At 39.7% G+C, this 16,256-nt stretch overlaps 3 protein-coding genes across 4 annotated transcripts; all 3 read left to right on the top strand.

The window, feature by feature from the left end:
• Nucleotides 1-387: 387 nt before the first annotated feature.
• plaat1 (phospholipase A and acyltransferase 1) lies at nt 388-3,187 on the top strand. Its single transcript, XM_017407089.3, has 5 exons — nt 388-599; nt 1,357-1,406; nt 1,676-1,814; nt 2,594-2,862; nt 3,032-3,187. The coding sequence occupies exons 2-5, from the start codon at nt 1,380-1,382 to the stop codon at nt 3,131-3,133; spliced, it is 537 nt and encodes a 178-aa protein (XP_017262578.1). The 5' UTR covers nt 388-599; nt 1,357-1,379; the 3' UTR covers nt 3,134-3,187.
• A 580-nt stretch (nt 3,188-3,767) lies between these two features.
• On the top strand, nt 3,768-10,229 carry ftsj3 (FtsJ RNA 2'-O-methyltransferase 3). The gene is made up of 21 exons (XM_017407001.3): nt 3,768-3,945; nt 4,062-4,167; nt 4,885-4,931; nt 5,022-5,101; nt 5,264-5,363; nt 5,524-5,718; nt 5,822-5,937; nt 6,066-6,170; nt 6,372-6,472; nt 6,636-6,722; nt 6,825-6,974; nt 7,071-7,206; nt 7,370-7,563; nt 7,706-7,823; nt 8,003-8,084; nt 8,191-8,338; nt 8,479-8,570; nt 8,771-8,873; nt 9,085-9,268; nt 9,430-9,524; nt 9,641-10,229. The coding sequence occupies exons 1-21, from the start codon at nt 3,879-3,881 to the stop codon at nt 9,894-9,896; spliced, it is 2,562 nt and encodes an 853-aa protein (XP_017262490.1). The 5' UTR covers nt 3,768-3,878; the 3' UTR covers nt 9,897-10,229.
• A 365-nt stretch (nt 10,230-10,594) lies between these two features.
• Nucleotides 10,595-15,484, top strand: clcc1 (chloride channel CLIC-like 1). 2 transcript variants are annotated; one of them, XM_017407026.3, is made up of 11 exons: nt 10,595-11,005; nt 11,087-11,188; nt 11,369-11,479; nt 11,656-11,877; nt 12,075-12,215; nt 12,302-12,401; nt 12,502-12,599; nt 13,404-13,550; nt 13,640-14,257; nt 14,352-14,402; nt 14,743-15,484. In XM_017407026.3, exons 1-11 carry the CDS (start codon nt 10,874-10,876, stop codon nt 14,845-14,847), a joined length of 1,827 nt encoding a protein of 608 aa, XP_017262515.1. In that variant the 5' UTR covers nt 10,595-10,873; the 3' UTR covers nt 14,848-15,484. The 2 variants fall into 2 exon arrangements, with proteins under 2 accessions (XP_017262515.1, XP_017262516.1); XM_017407027.3 differs by lacking the exon at nt 14,352-14,402.
• Nucleotides 15,485-16,256: the final 772 nt, after the last annotated feature.

The raw sequence follows: 16,256 nt of genomic DNA, 5'->3' as shown, positions 1-16,256 counted from the left end.
TGACTCTTATATGGTTACATGGCAAATAAAATGTTGAAAAATGAAAGTGCCGTTAGAAAATAAAAGTCCAACAACATATGCATGTGTATAGAACAATAAAGTAAAAACTCTTTAACTTTAATCTAGGATAAACTATTACTGTAAGTCTTCTAAAATATATAGAATTTGCATTTTAAATTGTTTTTTCCCATCTTCATTTAACTAATCATTTGGGTTCATTTTATTTATTTCAAGATTTATTTAGTATTAAGTATTATTAAGCATTTACTTATTTTAAATTATCAAAAATAACATTTGACAGAGTGTTTGTCTGTGTCTGTGTGCCCGTTAGTCTGTGTGTGTGTGTGCACACGCGCATGTGTGTGTGAGACAAAGACCTGAGCTTCTGTGGCACAAACTCCAGTCAGTCAAAGCAGTGAACACTGAACAACCTGCAGCAGAACACTGAACTCTTGTTTGGCTTTGAGACATTCGAAAACTTGGGATCATTGTCGTTCCTCTTATCTTCTTGTTGGATCTTTTTTAAAAAAAAAAAGGTTTTGTGCAGATTTACGATGGAGAATTAAAATGGCGAGGAAGAAAAAACTGCTGATGTTTGAGTAAGTATTACCTTTGTAAGCATCCGCTCTGCGCTGAACATTCAGTTTACGACCTCAGAAACTTAATCTGAAGAATTATAAATAGACAGATTCTATGTAATTGTGTTTTGTGTTAGTAACAGCTTTCTAGTGCTGACAGTGTTATGTTTTGATAAATAATACATAGCCTTTATAGTCCATCATACATTATTAATGAGATGCTCCCCTGGATGGATATAAATTTCACCCCACTCAAGCCTAACTTAGATCCAAACTGAACACCTGTGTCTTCCTAAATCACTAAAACTTTACCTTTTTAAATTCTTTTCTCTGACACTAACTGGATAAAACATTAGCAGTTATTTAGTGAAAGTAGTTTATCATTACAAGTGACTTTTTCTTGTTTAAGATAACCTGAATTCAAGCTATTTTCTCTTGGTTTCTGCATTGTGATGGCGCTATTGTAGCAGCACAGGTGACACAGGAGCTTATGTGTGCATTGTCTGTCTGTTTGCTAGTGTGTTTTGCATGTGTGTGTGTGTGTAGGTAGGTATGGCTGACTATTATGTTGGACTACTCCATCTAGCATTCTCCTCTCCTCTTTTTAAAAAATGTGGTCATTTTGCTGTTTAGATCAAATTTTATCGAAACACAAGAAAAGGAAAAAACTAAACGTTCCCGCTATTGATACCAAAGGTTTTGATTTGCCAATGGATTTAAATCTGTTTTGTTTGGAAGGTGACATAAAAACCTTCTGTCTGTCTTCTTTTCTCCTCAGAGTTTGTGGAAGCATGATGTGGGATGGATAAACAACGACCGAACTCTGCAGTAAGTGAGCTGAATGGATGGCTGTATCAGTGTGTGAGCGTGGAGATGTGACTTATTTACAAATCCAGTTTCCACCAATTTAATCTGCTGGAACAGCTGAAGGGTTTACAAAAAAAAAAAAAAACTGAAATGTTACATTCAAGATTTTTTAAATGGCAACGTCTCTGAACACATTTTATTTTGTACTTTTTTTAATAAAACGTGACTCTATTTTTGCAACCGATTTGTCGAATTAAACAGTCGCTGCTTTGTTTCTGTCTCTGTGTTAGATGGCCTCTAATGACCCTGACCTCCCTGACCCCTCCGGTGACCCCCAGCCGGGTGACCTCATTGAGATCTTCAGACCAGCCTATCAGCACTGGGCTCTCTACCTGGGAGACGGTTACATCATCAACCTAACTCCTGTTGGTCAGTAGGCCTGATCGAGCCAAAGTGTCTCTAAATTAAATTTACATTTAAACTTTTTAACAATGATCCTCCTATTTAATAGGTAGATTTGAAAGGAAAAATATTAAAATGGTGTTTATTGTGCTTCGGTTTAGCTTTAGGTTATTTTGTAATGTTCCACGCAGGTCGCAGCTTTATACACACTTTGTATTTTGCCTCTTTTAAACTCACTGGGTTTTTACATTAAATTGGGTTTTTAACCTTTTTTTTAATTAAATGTTTGTCAATTTGTGAACCTTACTTTCAGGTTTTAGTGTAGATCTGTGTGTGTCATTTGTCACTCACAGATCTGTGGCTAATTGAGGCTTTAATAGCAAGTCGATCTCTATTAATGCCCATATTAACACAAGCCAAAAACAGAATGTTTAAGTAGAGCCACATGTGATCAGATGGACATGCATACTTTACTTGGTCTCTTAGTCTTATCAAAATGACAAACTAGCAATGGAACATGTCATGATGGTCACTTTAAGTTAAAATGTCCAAGTCTCAAATAGACAATGTCATCTAACTCTGAATAGATAATTCCACTTTAACAAAACTTGTTTGTCCCTGAAGGCACATAATACCTGCATGTGCTACTTAAACCTTAAAAAGAAACACATAAACACATCTTTTCCCCTCCAATTTATAACATATCTTTTTTGGGGCACATGAGTTGCCTTTTCCCTTCGACGCACTAATCATTTTTCAGGGTTTTGCACGATAACGTTTATTCATTTTATTTCTTTAACATGCAGATGAGAGCCAGGCAGCCGCCATGTCCAGCGTGAAGTCTGTCTTCAGCAGGAAGGCCGTGGTGCGGATGCAGCTGCTGAAGGAGGTGGTGGGAAACGACTCGTACCGCGTCAACAACAAGTACGACGACAACCACACGCCTCTGCCGGTCTGCGAGATCATCCAGCGGGCTCAAGTCCTCATCGACCAGGAGGTGTCCTATGACCTGCTGGGGAGCAACTGCGAGCACTTTGTGACCCTTCTGCGCTACGGGGAGGGGGTGTCTGAGCAGGTCTCTCACTGATTGATTTGCTCGAGGCAAAGTGTACACTTTTCACTCGTTAGATCAAACTGTCGGAATGCTGAGTCATAGATCTGGAGAAAAGACAACAAGTATTGTTGAACTCTGACCTCTGCTGTTCCCCTTTAGTGATTCTCCGTCCTCCTCCTTGTCTCTCCAGGCTTCTCGGGCCATCGGGGCCATCAGTCTGGTGACGGCAGCAGCCAGTGCCTTCTCCGTCTTGGGGCTGATCAACACCCGGTCCAGAAACAGGCCTTTCTAACAGCTGTGACCTTCACTGAAGACTGTTGTACCCCACTATTCATGCAGCTGTGATTAAAAAAGTGACAAAATAATTATATGAATGCAAATTCTTGTGTAACCTATTCACCACTTGCATGCAGACACCTCAAATGGCTTGTTTGTTGGTCTAATAACAGCAGCCCCATATATAACTTCCTGAACAAATGAAAATATATTTGTTTTGTTTTTTTATTGTGGAAGATTAATAAAGGGGCCTGATTGGTGTGCTTGCTTCTTGTGCCCACAATTCAAGAGCAGGTAAATGAGACAAATAGGAGGCTTTAAAAAAAACATTGAAACATACAAAATAATACAAATCTGACTAAATTCAACTTTATTTACAAAGTAATCCTTTGACTCTAGTGCATCCATCGACAGTTTCATGGTAAGATCTGCTGCTGTCTTAAAGGTACTCGTAGCAAAGTCTGAAAGCTAACATAATAAAATAAAAAAATAATTATACAAACAATTTTGTTGCCACATAAATACTCCTAAATACACATAAATACATAAATACTCCATAAATACTCTGTTGCATTCTCTGCAGCTGGCAGCAGGGGGCGGAGCTAACGTTTCTCGAACAACGGAAGAAAAAGAACAGAAGAAGAAGAATAAGCGTGACGTCAGATATCTGCGCCGAGCCGTCCGCACGTGTTGTTGTCGTGAGTTTGGACTACTTGTGACATATCTGTTCCCGAGTCCTGTCCTAAACCACCGCGACAAATATGGGGAAGAAGCTAAAAGTTGGAAAAACCAGAAAGGATAAATTTTACCATCTGGCGAAAGAAACAGGTGGCGTTTCTGTCCTGCAAAACAGCTGGACTTTAGCATGAGCTAAAACGGATTTCAGCGGAGTTTAAAATGACGCCTGCTTTATTTTATTGTGTGATTCTTATCTTTTTTTCCAGGTTATCGCTCTCGTTCTTCCTTCAAACTCATCCAGCTGAACCGCAAGTTCCTGTTTTTACAGAAAGCCAGAGCTGTACTCGACCTGTGTGCTGCTCCGGGAGGATGGTAAGCAGCCTGTCAGCTCTTAGATCTGAAAAATCTGACTTTATAACATGTCCACAGCTCACAGCAGACCTGGACAGTCCAGATGTTACACTGGTTTGTCAGCAAAGTAAATGCCCAGCTTTGAAATACTCTCATTGGTGTGTAATTACCACAACGACTAACATGTTTTAGCATGTTTTTAATTTAGAATTTATTTTAATTTAGAATTAAGTCATTTCTTCACATTATTTTCATCTTTGTTTTGATTGTGTATTGATTTTTATCTGTGCAGCACTTTGTCGCAGCTTTTGTTGTTTTTAAGTGCTTTATAAATAAAGTAGTAGTATTTCATCTTGAAGTGAGTAGCTAGTCATTTCTTTAACAACCATGTAGGAAAACCTGTGTTGTGATCAGAGAAGAGATTTTACTGTTTCCAAAAGATTTATTCGCCTGCATTAAGCCAATCAAACAACAACAGGGGTTGCTTAAATTGTAATAGAAAATGAGGCTAAGAACTGTTGAACACATTATTTAAATCTTACAGGGTATAAACTTTCACTTACAGGAAAAAAATATGGATATTTTTCATCAAATTGAAATAAAGTGACTGTAGCTGCTTCTCTAAAATTACACTAAATGTAGGATTGAAGCTCTGACAGTCAGATGATTAATATGTAGTTTGTAAAATACAGACCGCTGAATAAATGAATGCATTATAATTGAAATTCTCCCCTCCAGGTTGCAGGTAGCGTCTAAGTTTATGCCAGTTTCTAGTCTCATCATTGGTGAGTGTGGTGTTATCAGCTTGGATAATCAGTTGTCTTTGCTGAAGCTTGTAGAGCAGCAATATCTGAGATACTGTGTTTTCCTGTCAGGTGTTGACTTGGTCCCCATTAAACCCATCCCCAACGTGGTGACGCTGCAAGAAGACATCACCACTGAGAAGTGCAGACAGGTGAGCATGAGATGAAGTGATTTTCTCTTAACGGCTGATATAAAACTTGAGACACGGGGAGATGCTCTGTTCACTGTAAGATTTAATTGTACTTATTTTTTGCTCTAAAGTGTGAAATTGTGGAAGTTTATGTGTTCGGGATTGTTTCATTTTTGTGTGCAGGCTCTTCGAAAGGAGCTTCAGACTTGGAAAGTGGATGTTGTGTTAAATGATGGAGCCCCAAATGTAGGAACAAACTGGCAACATGATGCCTTTACCCAAGGTAAGATTAAGCAAAACTTTATTTAATTTGGGCACTTTATCAGTATAGAGTCTACCATAACTTGAGATAATGTATGTATAATTGCATGTATTTGTGTTTCTTCTTTTGTCTTGATGGTTTTTCTTTCGAGCTCATTTAATGAATGATCTTGTCTTTTCAGCTCACCTGACCCTCATGGCCTTGAAGTTGGCCTGTGAGTTTCTGAACAAAGGAGGAACCTTCATCACAAAAGTTTTCCGCTCCAAAGACTACCAGCCGCTGCTCTGGATCTTCCAGCAGTTCTTCAAAAAGGTGCAGGCCACCAAGCCGCAGGCGTCAAGAAACGAGTCAGCTGAGATCTTTGTCGTCTGTCAAGGTAGACGGCAGTTACGGGTGTTGTTGTATTTGAAGAGGGGAAATTCTGTTTCTTGAATACCTCTGCAGATCAATTCTAAGTCGGGTTTTGCTGTCCCTGTTAGGCTTTGTTGCCCCAGTCAAAATCGACAACAAGTTCTTTGACCCTAAACATGCGTTCAAAGAGGTGGAGGTGCAGGCCAAAACTGTGAAGGAGCTGATTCCTGTTAAGAAGTCGAAGGCAAGTAAACAGAGGAACAGTTACATTCAAACACTTTGATGATCTTAGTTATTTTACACAAGCTTTTTGGGATGTTAAGGAGACATATTCTGACTTCACTCAGTAAAGCAGCTGTTGTTGTGTTTCAGGCGGAGGGTTACACAGACGGTGACTTGACTCTCTATCATCGTTTCACCGTAACAACATTTTTAAAAGCTGAAAATCCAATCGACTTTCTGGGAAAAGCCAACGAGGTTAGATTTCTATTGTTGTCAAAAATTGGTGCCTAGAGCCGCTGCTTTCTCTACCTGATGATAAATACAACTGTTAAGTTTCTAACCATCTATAAAAAAATAATTTGGAAGAAAATGGTTAAAATTTACTAAGGATCTAAGGCTTTTCTGTTGGGGTCTACAGTGAAACAAATACAAGGTTTGCACTCTCACTCCCTGCAGATCACCTTTGATAATCCAGACCTGGAGTCTCATTCAGCCACCACTAATGAAATAAAGGAGTGCTGTCGTGACATCAAAGTGCTCGGCCGCAAAGAACTCCGGTAATTAAAAAAAAATATGGCGTGTTTGTCTCACATTTATGTCACATTTAGTAAAGGTAAAGCTCTCTGTGAATAATTAAATGTCACCAGGATCAAATCTGAAACGTTTAAATATGATCTTAACTTTGTACTTTTGTTCTCTCTTCCATCCTCACATCTGCAGCCAGCTGCTAACATGGAGGACAAAACTAAGAAGATATTTGGCAAAGAAACTAAAGGAGGAGGCCAAACAACTTGACCAAGAGATCAAGTACACACTTTCATTTTCACTAAGCTACAAAAAATATCATTGTATCTTTACTGGAACCTTTTACAGAGGACTAACATAAAAAATATGTTGTGTTTTTTATAGTTTAAGCTCAGATGAGGAAGGCAGTAACTCAGAACCTGAAACAGGCAAGAAGGATGCGGATGAAGTGGGGAAAGAGGGTGAAGAGGAGGAGGAAGAAATGGATAAAAAACTGGCAGAGCTGAAAGCTGAGGAAGTGGCTGAGCTCAAACGGTTAGATGCTTCTGTCCCACTTTGTTTAAATGGGCTTTTCTCTCTGTAAATGTTGCTTGATTATTGTTGTACTGATGGATTTTGAATCGTCACCAGGAAGAAGAAGAAGCTGCTGAAGGAGAAGAGGAAGCAGAGGGAGAGAGTGGAGCTGAAGATGGACCTGCCTGGTGTGTCCATCGCCTGCACCACTGACTCCTCCTTGTTTTCTTTATCCTCCATCAATAAGCAAAAGGTGAAAACCAAACACCCCGTTTTGTAGTGAAAACTACAGAGTCAAACAAACCGTATATTTTAAATTACTATCATTCTCAACAGTTAATCATATTTCTACTGCAAGGCAGCTGCAGACTTTATTGTAATCTGAAGCTCCTTTGCTGTGTCCATTTGTCCGTCAGGTGCTGGCTGATATCTCTAAGGGGGACATGCAGGCAGCCGACAGTCTGGGAGATGGAGACGACGATATTCACTTTTCAGACATGGAGGATGATGATGCAGCAGATGAAATTTCCCTGGCATCAGACTTGGATGAAGAGGATTTGGAAGAGGTGGAGCAGAGACAGAAAGAGCTGGAAAAGAAAACCCCAAAGAAGTAAGTTTTTATGTCTGTAGCGTTCCGTTAAAAATGTGAGAGAGACATTTCACAGTTTTTGTCTGGATATTAAAATTGTTTGTTCTGATTCAGCAACTCAGAAAATAGTCAAATTTCCATTTATATGCATTTTCTTTTTCAGAGTGAGGTTCACACAGGAAGAGGAGGAGGACGATCAAGAGCAGGAGGGTGGGTTGTTGGTGGAACTGGAGGGAAAGGATGAGAAGAAGGAGCGGGAGACTAACCTGTGGTTCAGCAAGGTTTGTTCATTCATCTTTTCTTAAAACAAACTCAAATGTTCCTCTGATGTTCCGCAGTTCCACGGCATAAAGTTAAGCTTCAACTGGTTATTTTCCTCTGATATTACATTGTTTTTTATTAAACTCTATAGAAAAAAGTTTTGCTTTCTGCATTTTTATTTTATATTTTTCTCTCTTAGGGCATCTTTTCAGAAATTGACTTGGATGGAGATGCAGAGAGCGAGCTCCAACAGACTGAATGGCTCCAGAACAAACAGTCAGGTAAGCCTCTCTCCATCTCCTCATCATTCAATAACAGACGGATGGTTACCACCTGTAATCTGGGTCTGACTAAATGTAAGAAATTTAAATGTTTTTGTTTTTTTAGAAAAAGGCAAAAAAAGAAAATTTGACAAGGAAGGAGAGAAGGAAGAGGAGAACAGAGCTGCTCCTCCAGATGAAGAAAAGGCGGGACCGTCACAGGAAGCTGCAGAGGAACGTGACAGCAGCGATGATGACAGCAGCGATGATGAAACGTAAAGCTTCATTTTCTGTTACACTTTTACACCCAAAATGTTTACAACTAATGGGAGGAAAACTGATTTTAGGTTGATGGATGTTGAACAAATAAATGAGTCACAACTAAACAAACATGAGTTACTTTTGATTTTTCCAGGGAGATTACAAAGATGAAGCGAGCCAAAGGGGACGGCGTGGCACCAGGAGAGGCTAACAATGACTTTCAGGTTGTTCCTGTTGAAAGTATCAGTAAGTATCATGAAAACTTTGCTCACTGTCTCGTTTCATATCCTTGTTACTTATTTACTTTAGGTCATTAAGTTTACTCTTACTACCCTCCTCTCAACTTAAATAAACATGTTTACTGTCTGAAAACTGGAGGAGAATGTTTGTCAGTTCAATAAATGGTATTTCCCATGATAAGTAATTGTTTGTTTTGTGTTCTTCAGGTAAGAAAGCAAGGATCCTGGATGCAGAAGGCCTGGCCCTCGGCTGTGAGATAGCTACATCCAAGAAAAAAGCAAGAGACCTGGTGGATAGTTCCTTCCATAGGTCTGTGAGTTGTTTCAAAAGTCATACCTAATGCTGGTGAAGTTTGATATTCTGTATGTTATTTAAGAAGAAGACACAAACACATTGAATAAAACACTAATCGGGCAGATGATGTTTATTCAAAATCCAGTATGAGCGACGTTGTTGCTCTGGGTGGCTTAAAAATGTATGCAGTTGTACGGAAAGCTGATTGTTTGTTCTGCTCTTACAGGTTTGCCAGCTCGGATGAGCCATGGGAAGTCCCCGAGTGGTTCCTGGATGATGAATGTAAACACAGAAAGAGGCCTGTGCCAGTCACCAAAGAGATGGTGGAGGAGTACAAACAGAAATGGAAAGAGATCAACGCCCGGCCAATCAAACGGGTTGCTGAGGCCAAAGCCAGGAAGAAGAGGAGGGTAGGATCAAAGTGCAGTCATTATGTTCCCATATCTTTTTTTGTTTGTTTGTTTAATTTGATCTATTTTGGGTCCTATATAAGAATATGTATCATTTAACTTAAGGTATTTATCATGGCGTGATGAAATGTTAAATCCATGGTTTCTGTGGGACTTTTTAGATGCTGAAGAAGATGGAGCAAGCCAAGAAGAAAGCAGAAGCTGTTGTCAACACTGTGGACATTTCTGAAAGAGAGAAGATTGCTCAACTAAAGAGGTATTTTTTTTCACAGCAACAGGAATGAAGCTCCATTAATTTGCTTAATAATCCTATTTTCAGTTGGAATAAAATACCAACGTTTTGTTTTTTTTTCCTCTCTCTCATTTTGTCAGTATCTACAAGAAAGCAGGTGTGAAAAAGGAAAAGAGAGAAGTAACATATGTAATAGCCAAAAAGGGAGTTGGCAAGAAGGCGAGACGGCCTCATGGCGTCAAGGGAGTCTTCAAAGTGGTGGACGGTCGCATGAAGAAAGACATGCGGGGAATGCAGAGGAAAGAACAACGCGCCAAAGGAGGGAAAGGCAAAGGAAAACAAGCCAAGGGTGGCAAAGGAGGATTGAAGGGTGGTATAGGCAAGAGAGGAAAATGAATGTGAACCCAAAACACTCAAACCATTTTGCCTTTTTTTTCCCCCCCTCATATCTTCCCTGTTGCACATGAGGTTATTTTTGTGAGCTCAGATGCTCCATTTCTATGGACAAAAGGAAAACTTGGGTCCAAGTCATCAATGTGACCGAAGTTTATATAACCCCTGGAGACTGAACGCGTCCTGGTGAATTTAAATGCAGGTTGTGCTTGTACATCTTTTTAAAGATGCGGTTTCACTGAACAGATGAACTGTATTTCAATGCTATCAACAATAAATAATCATTTTGTAAATAGAAAATATACACATTTTGGAATAAATGTTTTCTTCAAATTGGTTGTTGAACCTTTTTTTTGCCAGTTTTATAATGCATTTAGGATTTGAGACACTTGGTAGATAATTATAGGATAAGACTTAGAAGCAACAAATGACTTTAAATCATATATTTTGTGGCTCATGGGGGAGTTGGAGCTGATCAGTGAACAGACATTGAATCATAGCCCTTTAAATGTGATTTGTTTTCTTAGCTGGTGTTACTCTTGGGTAACTTTACATGTTAATTTTAATAGCTGTATTAATTTAAGCACATAAAAACCTAAACTTCGCTCGAACTGCGTGTTGAAAATAAAGTCGTTTATGTGCGAAGAAAAACTACTTTTCCCATGATCCTTTGCGACGTACGTAAGCGGACGTAAGTTTGCTAGCCTATTAGGCTCAAATGTAGCATGTTTGCTAACGGTTCTAGGTTTCTGTGACTAAAGTAGCTTCTAGGTGGTAATTTTTACTTTCGATTTAAATGCGGAAATGTTCTGATTAAAAAGGACATGTCAGAGAGAATTTGTGTCCAGGAAATTTTCATGTAGTTTGCAGACTCGATATCTACTTTCTATGGTTAGTGTTGGGTTTTAAGTTCACTGGAGCTCTTTGGACATACCTGGCTTGTTGTTGTTTACACTCCGATTCGGCCAGTTGTGGCTAAAATGCTGCCAGCTGTCCTGCTGTGCTGCTTCTTACTGTCTGCTGTGGGTCAGCAGATGGACGACGACTGGCTGGACCCTTATGACATGCTCAACTATGACCCAAGCACCAAAACCATGAGGAAAACTCCTGAGGTCGGTACATTTGTTTAGTGTTTATACCGACCGCGTTAGATAAATTGGTATTGCTCTGATGTTTCTGGCTCTGCCTTACAGCCCTCGACCTTTACAAATGTTGTAACCAAAAGAAGAGAGTACATCCAGGACTCGAACCAGGCTCAGTCCTGCAACCAGCAAGTGGCGGATCTGCAGAAGCAGGTTAGTGACTGCTACAAACCTACATTTGTCTGGTTCTGCCCACAAAATTTAGAGCAGCCAGGAGCACCATCAGCAGCAGATGGTGGCGAGATGTTTACATTTTTAATAACTTACAGTATCAAACAGAAATCTACAAATGTCAGTCAGGCATTTAAAATGTTGTGCCTTCCTTTCATTCAGATTGAAGACCAAAAGAAGATAATCACGAACATTTTGCAACAGCCTACGTGCAATCCAGTGTTCAAGAGGTTTCTTAGCCGACTGTTGAAGGAGATACAGAGAATTGGTGAGGTAGGTGTCCTTCATGCATTTCCTGATGAATTGGGTTCATTTAAATCCTCCTGAAATCAATATGCAGCCCTCACTTAATGCTTTTTGGAATCCCAGTCTAACAATGTTTGTTCAGTCATTATGCAGTAAACAAAACAAAATAACGCTGTTTGCTTTTTGTTTGAACTTCTCACCAGCTCAGTGATTCCAAAGACGTCTTCTATGATGCAAAAGTCAAACTGTCCAGAGAAGGCATGGCAGAGATTCAGTCCCTTCTGAAGGATGAAGACCGATGGGGAACAGGGGCTCTGGACAATGCTCTGAGTCAGATACTGGTGGACTTCAAACCTCATGATTATGAAGCCTGGAAGTGGCGCTTTGAAGACACCTTTGGCGTGGAGCTTGACACGGTGTTAAAAGTAAAATCATGAAGTAATTTTTGCATTCATGTTTAGTGAAACAATAGAAAGTTTTTAACCACGTTCAACTCAAAACAGTAAAACTTCAGAATAAAACAAGCTACATTTACCAAGTTTTTTTAAAGCATTTATTGTGTTTTACATGTTCAGGGTTTTCTCTACTGTGTATCCAACTATTACTCCTCTTTCTTTTCCAGATTGGGATATTCATTTTGATTTTATCAGCCATCATCTGCACCCAGTTGTGGTCAACAGTCTCCTGGTTTGCACAGTTCAGAAGGATGATGGTTGTCTGCTTCTTTGTCAGCATCGCCTGGAACTGGTTGTATCTGTATCAGGTGAGGAAGAGCTGTTTTCAGTTCTCTTGCTTTTGGTTTAGCTCCAGTTTGGTTCTCAGATATCAGATGTTTTTACATTTGTATAGGCTGCCTTTGCGGAGCACCAGAAAAAAATAGTGAAGATGGAAAACTTCAATGATAAATGCACAGGAGTGAAGAAAATAGACTGGAGTGATAGCCTTAAAGGTAAGCCTTTAGGAATTATTAATATGAAAATTCCTGACTTTTTAAGTTAACCTGTACTATGTGTTTGGCTACTTCTGACCAAATTGTGTATTTACTACAGAGTGGTACAGAACTACTTGGACTCTTCAAGATGACCCCTGTGAGGAGTACTATAAAGTCCTCCTTATTAACCCCCTCCTTCTGGTACCTCCAAACAAGGTAGGTTACCAAGCTGGCAAGTGTCTTTGAGTATCTGTTCAAGCTGCACACAGATCTGTCACAACTTTAGAAGAACCTGGCTGCTATTATGTACAATTAACCCCTAAGCTGCCAGAACAACTGTGACCCATCCTGACATAATTGTAAGCCTTCTCCAGATGTCTTGTGGTGTCCAACTCTGAGACTTTCACAGTGGATCTTTAGGCTCTTGTAGGTTGCAGTGGTTAGGCCAGAGTTGTTGGAGCGTTTGGAGGCTGGGTCCATGCCTCAGGCTCTGTGATGGGGAGTGGGGCGAGGGGGGTGCACCATCTGCTGCTCAGAATAGAGAGAAAATTTTCTACATCTAAAATGAATCAAACTAGAACTGAAATGTTTTATTGAGTACCTCAGGATGTTTACAAAAAAAAAATCTCGAGGCAGTAATCTTTCATTCCAGGCTTAGTTTACTCCAGGTGACTGCTCTGTGATCACCATGTTTCACAGGGACAGTTATCACTGTTGCACAGCATGTTCATGCTTATGTTATGCATTATGGAGGAAGACAGAACATGGAGGAAATCAGAGAAGAAGACCAAAACTGCTAAAGGTTTGGGATTATATTAGACAAACTAAGGAAAAGCAAACTTACTCAGCAGATGATAAAAAGACTAACATGTTTGGATCAGTGCACAGAGTCTTTAAACTAGACTGTTGTGATGAACGTCCATCCCCATCGTTGCCCTCTGGTATATTTATCTAAAGTTTTATGTTTTGATATGTTCATGTACTTATGGTTTGTTCTTATCTTAATCTTTTCCTGTTTAGGCGATTTCAGTTACCATCACAACCTACTTCACAGACCCGCTGAAACATGTTGGGCAGGGGATAAGTGAATTTCTTCGAGCGCTCCTCAAAGATCTACCAATCACTCTTCAGATCCCAGTCCTCATTACTATTATGCTCTTGATTTTGGTAAAGATAAACCATTATTACATTCATTTATTCTGGTAAATCTAAGTAATGTATTTCTTCACCTGTGTGTGTGTGTGATTCATCCACAGGTCGTCGTTTATGGAAGTGTCCAAGCTGCCTTCCAGTATGGCATCATGGCTCCTCTACGCCGTCCTCGAAGGGATCCACCTCCTCCAGAGCTGGAGCAGCCGCCGCGTCCTGCTCTGAGGAATGAGGGCCGTGATAACTTGGCAGGAGGGGATGGACCTGTACCTGCACTGGCACCAGCACCGGCACCTGCCCAGCAGCATGTCCCGAGGCAACGAGACGATAATGCAAGGTTAGACAGGAATGACGTTCATCAGAGACGGCCCAACAGGAGCAGAGAGAAGCCAGCACCCATCAATGTAGAGACACTGGGAAATGCTGACCATCAGTACAGTGGAGATGAGAACGATGGCCGGCATGAGAGTCATCCTGAGGCAGAGGACAATTCCTCTGCCGAGTCAGGATCTGAAGACCAGCAGGAGACACAAGATGAGGGTAGAGGAGCAAGTGCTGCTGCAAACACAGCCCAGCCAAAGAACAAACAGACTGAATCAGATTCATCACAGAGAAAGAATAAACCTTTGAAAGAGAAGCAGAAACGGTCTGAAGATGAACCCAGAGACGGTGCAGCAGCCAGACCTCAGCCAGCAGAACAACAGCCTTCACAGATTAAAGTTCAGGTGAGTCTGACTGAAAATACACACATCCAGATGCAGTCAGATGTTTGAGAGTTCTTCTAAAGTGACGTGAATATGAAATGTTTTAATGCCGCAGTGCTGTGCAAGCACAAATAGGAGGGCGAAAATGTCCCTGCAACATAAACTGGTAAATATGTCTCTGAAAGTTTTGTTCCTTGTGAGTTTGTTTTGTAGTTTTAACTTTTATATTTTGACAGTTACTGATAGATGTGACCTGTGTTTGTGACTGTTTATCCTATGACCTGTGGATATTTTTACTTTTTTAAAATTGATCACTTTTGTTGCTATAACAGCTTCCCAAATCAGTGTTTCCCTCAGGAAAAAAAAAGAAAAACAGTGCATTGCTTATTCAAACCTGCATTTACTAAAATGTATTTAAGAATTTAATGTTAGCTGATAACATTTATTTATTTTAAATTGGTAATTACTTTGCATAACATATTTTCATGTGACACCCATCCCTGCAGGGCCCAGATGTCTCAGCAGAAGAAGAGACGACCTCGGCGTCACAGAGACACGTAGAGACTGTCGGAGTTCCTGTTCAGGAAACGAATCCAGCAGCAGGGGATTAGACAGACAATTAAGTGCCATCGGCATTTATTGAAATGTAAACCTGACGGACAGGTGTACAAATGTTCTTAAATGAGAATAATTCAGATTGTCAAGCAGTACAGTTTACTTTCTGCTGTGTGGTAAACTGGTTGTGGCTGTTTTAAGACCAGTTGCTTTCTCGCTCACGTTGATTTTTACACTTTGTGACATGTTTGTTTTGATTTAGAAAGAGCAAATCATTGTGCCACCCACAAAGCAGTCACACTGAATTCTTTGAAAAATGGTTTTACTTTGTCAGTCTGGTCTTTCACCATGTTTTCAAGTTTTATCCATAAACAAAAATCATGTTGTTGGCGTCATAAGACGACTTTCGCTGTAAATGAAAGACTACTAAAAGTTCTAAGTTGTAATTTTGAAATTTGTGTTCTTTGATTTTTATTTTTTATTAAAGGGAGAAAAAGATGTCCTCGAATTTTTAACATGTTTTGTATTTATTGTACATGAAAGCTTTGAAAAACTGAAACGAAAGTCAGTGTGGCAAAATAACAATGAAAACTTTTATTTGTTGAAAACGATTTTGCTGCGCCCGTAGCTGAGGGCAGTGAAAAGTCCAGCAGTTCATTTACACTTACAAATAAAACCATTTCTAAGACAAGACTTTATTTTTATTCTTATGCTGAAGGTAAAATGTTTGTTACATGCCTTCTCTGGAATTCAGAGTTGAGGTTTCTGATTTGAAGCAGCACTTCATCTTTCGGCTCACAGTTCTGGATTGTAGTGCTGCAGCTTTAAGGTTTACTGGTTAATTCCTTTCACAGCATTTCTCACGCATGTTTCCTGCTGCAGCAGGTGTAGACGCTGGCAGGTTTTGCGTCATTTGATTCGACAGAATGTGCCCGATTTTCTTCCTGTGTTAAAAGGTAAGATGAGTCATAAGAGTTTGTCTAAAATGGGGCAGGTTTTATAAATTATTTACAAACAAAACTGTTGCCATGATTTGAAACCCTTTTTCTTTACTTTGCAATTTTGTCAAAATTAAAACAACCCAACCATATGCAGTTGAAATCAAAATTACTTGAAAAGCTCCAACATTTGCTTTAGATTTGGTATGAGTGTCTAGTTTCAGCGATGTTTTAATACTTCATACTTCTTCAGCTTCTACATCTGTGTCTTTGTACGGTAAAAAAGTAGTTTTCTCTGCAAAACAAAATGTCACAAAGACATGAAATGATTAGGCTAATTTATGTGTTTCATAAATCCAAAGCCTTTGTTATCACTGCTGATTGAGTGTTGGAAATAAAACAGTGGAGATACTGCTAAACAAAACAGCAAAAGTTAAAGCTACCTTCTCACTACTTTCCTTGGAGCAAATCTGAACCTCTTTGCAAATGACATTTTTAAAGCAAGGGACCCAAAACAAACTGCAAAA

Source organism: Kryptolebias marmoratus, linkage group LG24 (genome assembly GCF_001649575.2).
Source record: "Kryptolebias marmoratus isolate JLee-2015 linkage group LG24, ASM164957v2, whole genome shotgun sequence".
Lineage (NCBI taxonomy): Eukaryota > Metazoa > Chordata > Actinopteri > Cyprinodontiformes > Rivulidae > Kryptolebias > Kryptolebias marmoratus.
This window is presented reverse-complemented; position numbering and strand designations above follow the sequence as displayed.

Excerpts from the sequence above, each read along its gene's own strand:
- plaat1 (XM_017407089.3), top strand. The coding sequence starts at position 1,380 with ATGGATAAACAACGACCGAACTCTGCA. Across the intron at positions 1,407-1,675 it reads AACAACGACCGAACTCTGCA|ATGGCCTCTAATGACCCTGA; the intron begins GTAAGTGAGCTG and ends TCTCTGTGTTAG. Across the intron at positions 2,863-3,031 it reads GGGAGGGGGTGTCTGAGCAG|GCTTCTCGGGCCATCGGGGC; the intron begins GTCTCTCACTGA and ends TTGTCTCTCCAG.
- ftsj3 (XM_017407001.3), top strand. The coding sequence starts at position 3,879 with ATGGGGAAGAAGCTAAAAGTTGGAAAAACCAGAAAGGATAAATTTTAC. Across the intron at positions 6,723-6,824 it reads CAACTTGACCAAGAGATCAA|TTTAAGCTCAGATGAGGAAG; the intron begins GTACACACTTTC and ends TGTTTTTTATAG. Across the intron at positions 9,269-9,429 it reads AAGCCAGGAAGAAGAGGAGG|ATGCTGAAGAAGATGGAGCA; the intron begins GTAGGATCAAAG and ends GGGACTTTTTAG.
- clcc1 (XM_017407026.3), top strand. The coding sequence starts at position 10,874 with ATGCTGCCAGCTGTCCTGCTGTGCTGCTTCTTACTGTCTGCTGTGGGT. Across the intron at positions 12,216-12,301 it reads ACTGGTTGTATCTGTATCAG|GCTGCCTTTGCGGAGCACCA; the intron begins GTGAGGAAGAGC and ends ACATTTGTATAG. Across the intron at positions 12,600-13,403 it reads TTCTGGTACCTCCAAACAAG|GCGATTTCAGTTACCATCAC; the intron begins GTAGGTTACCAA and ends TTTCCTGTTTAG.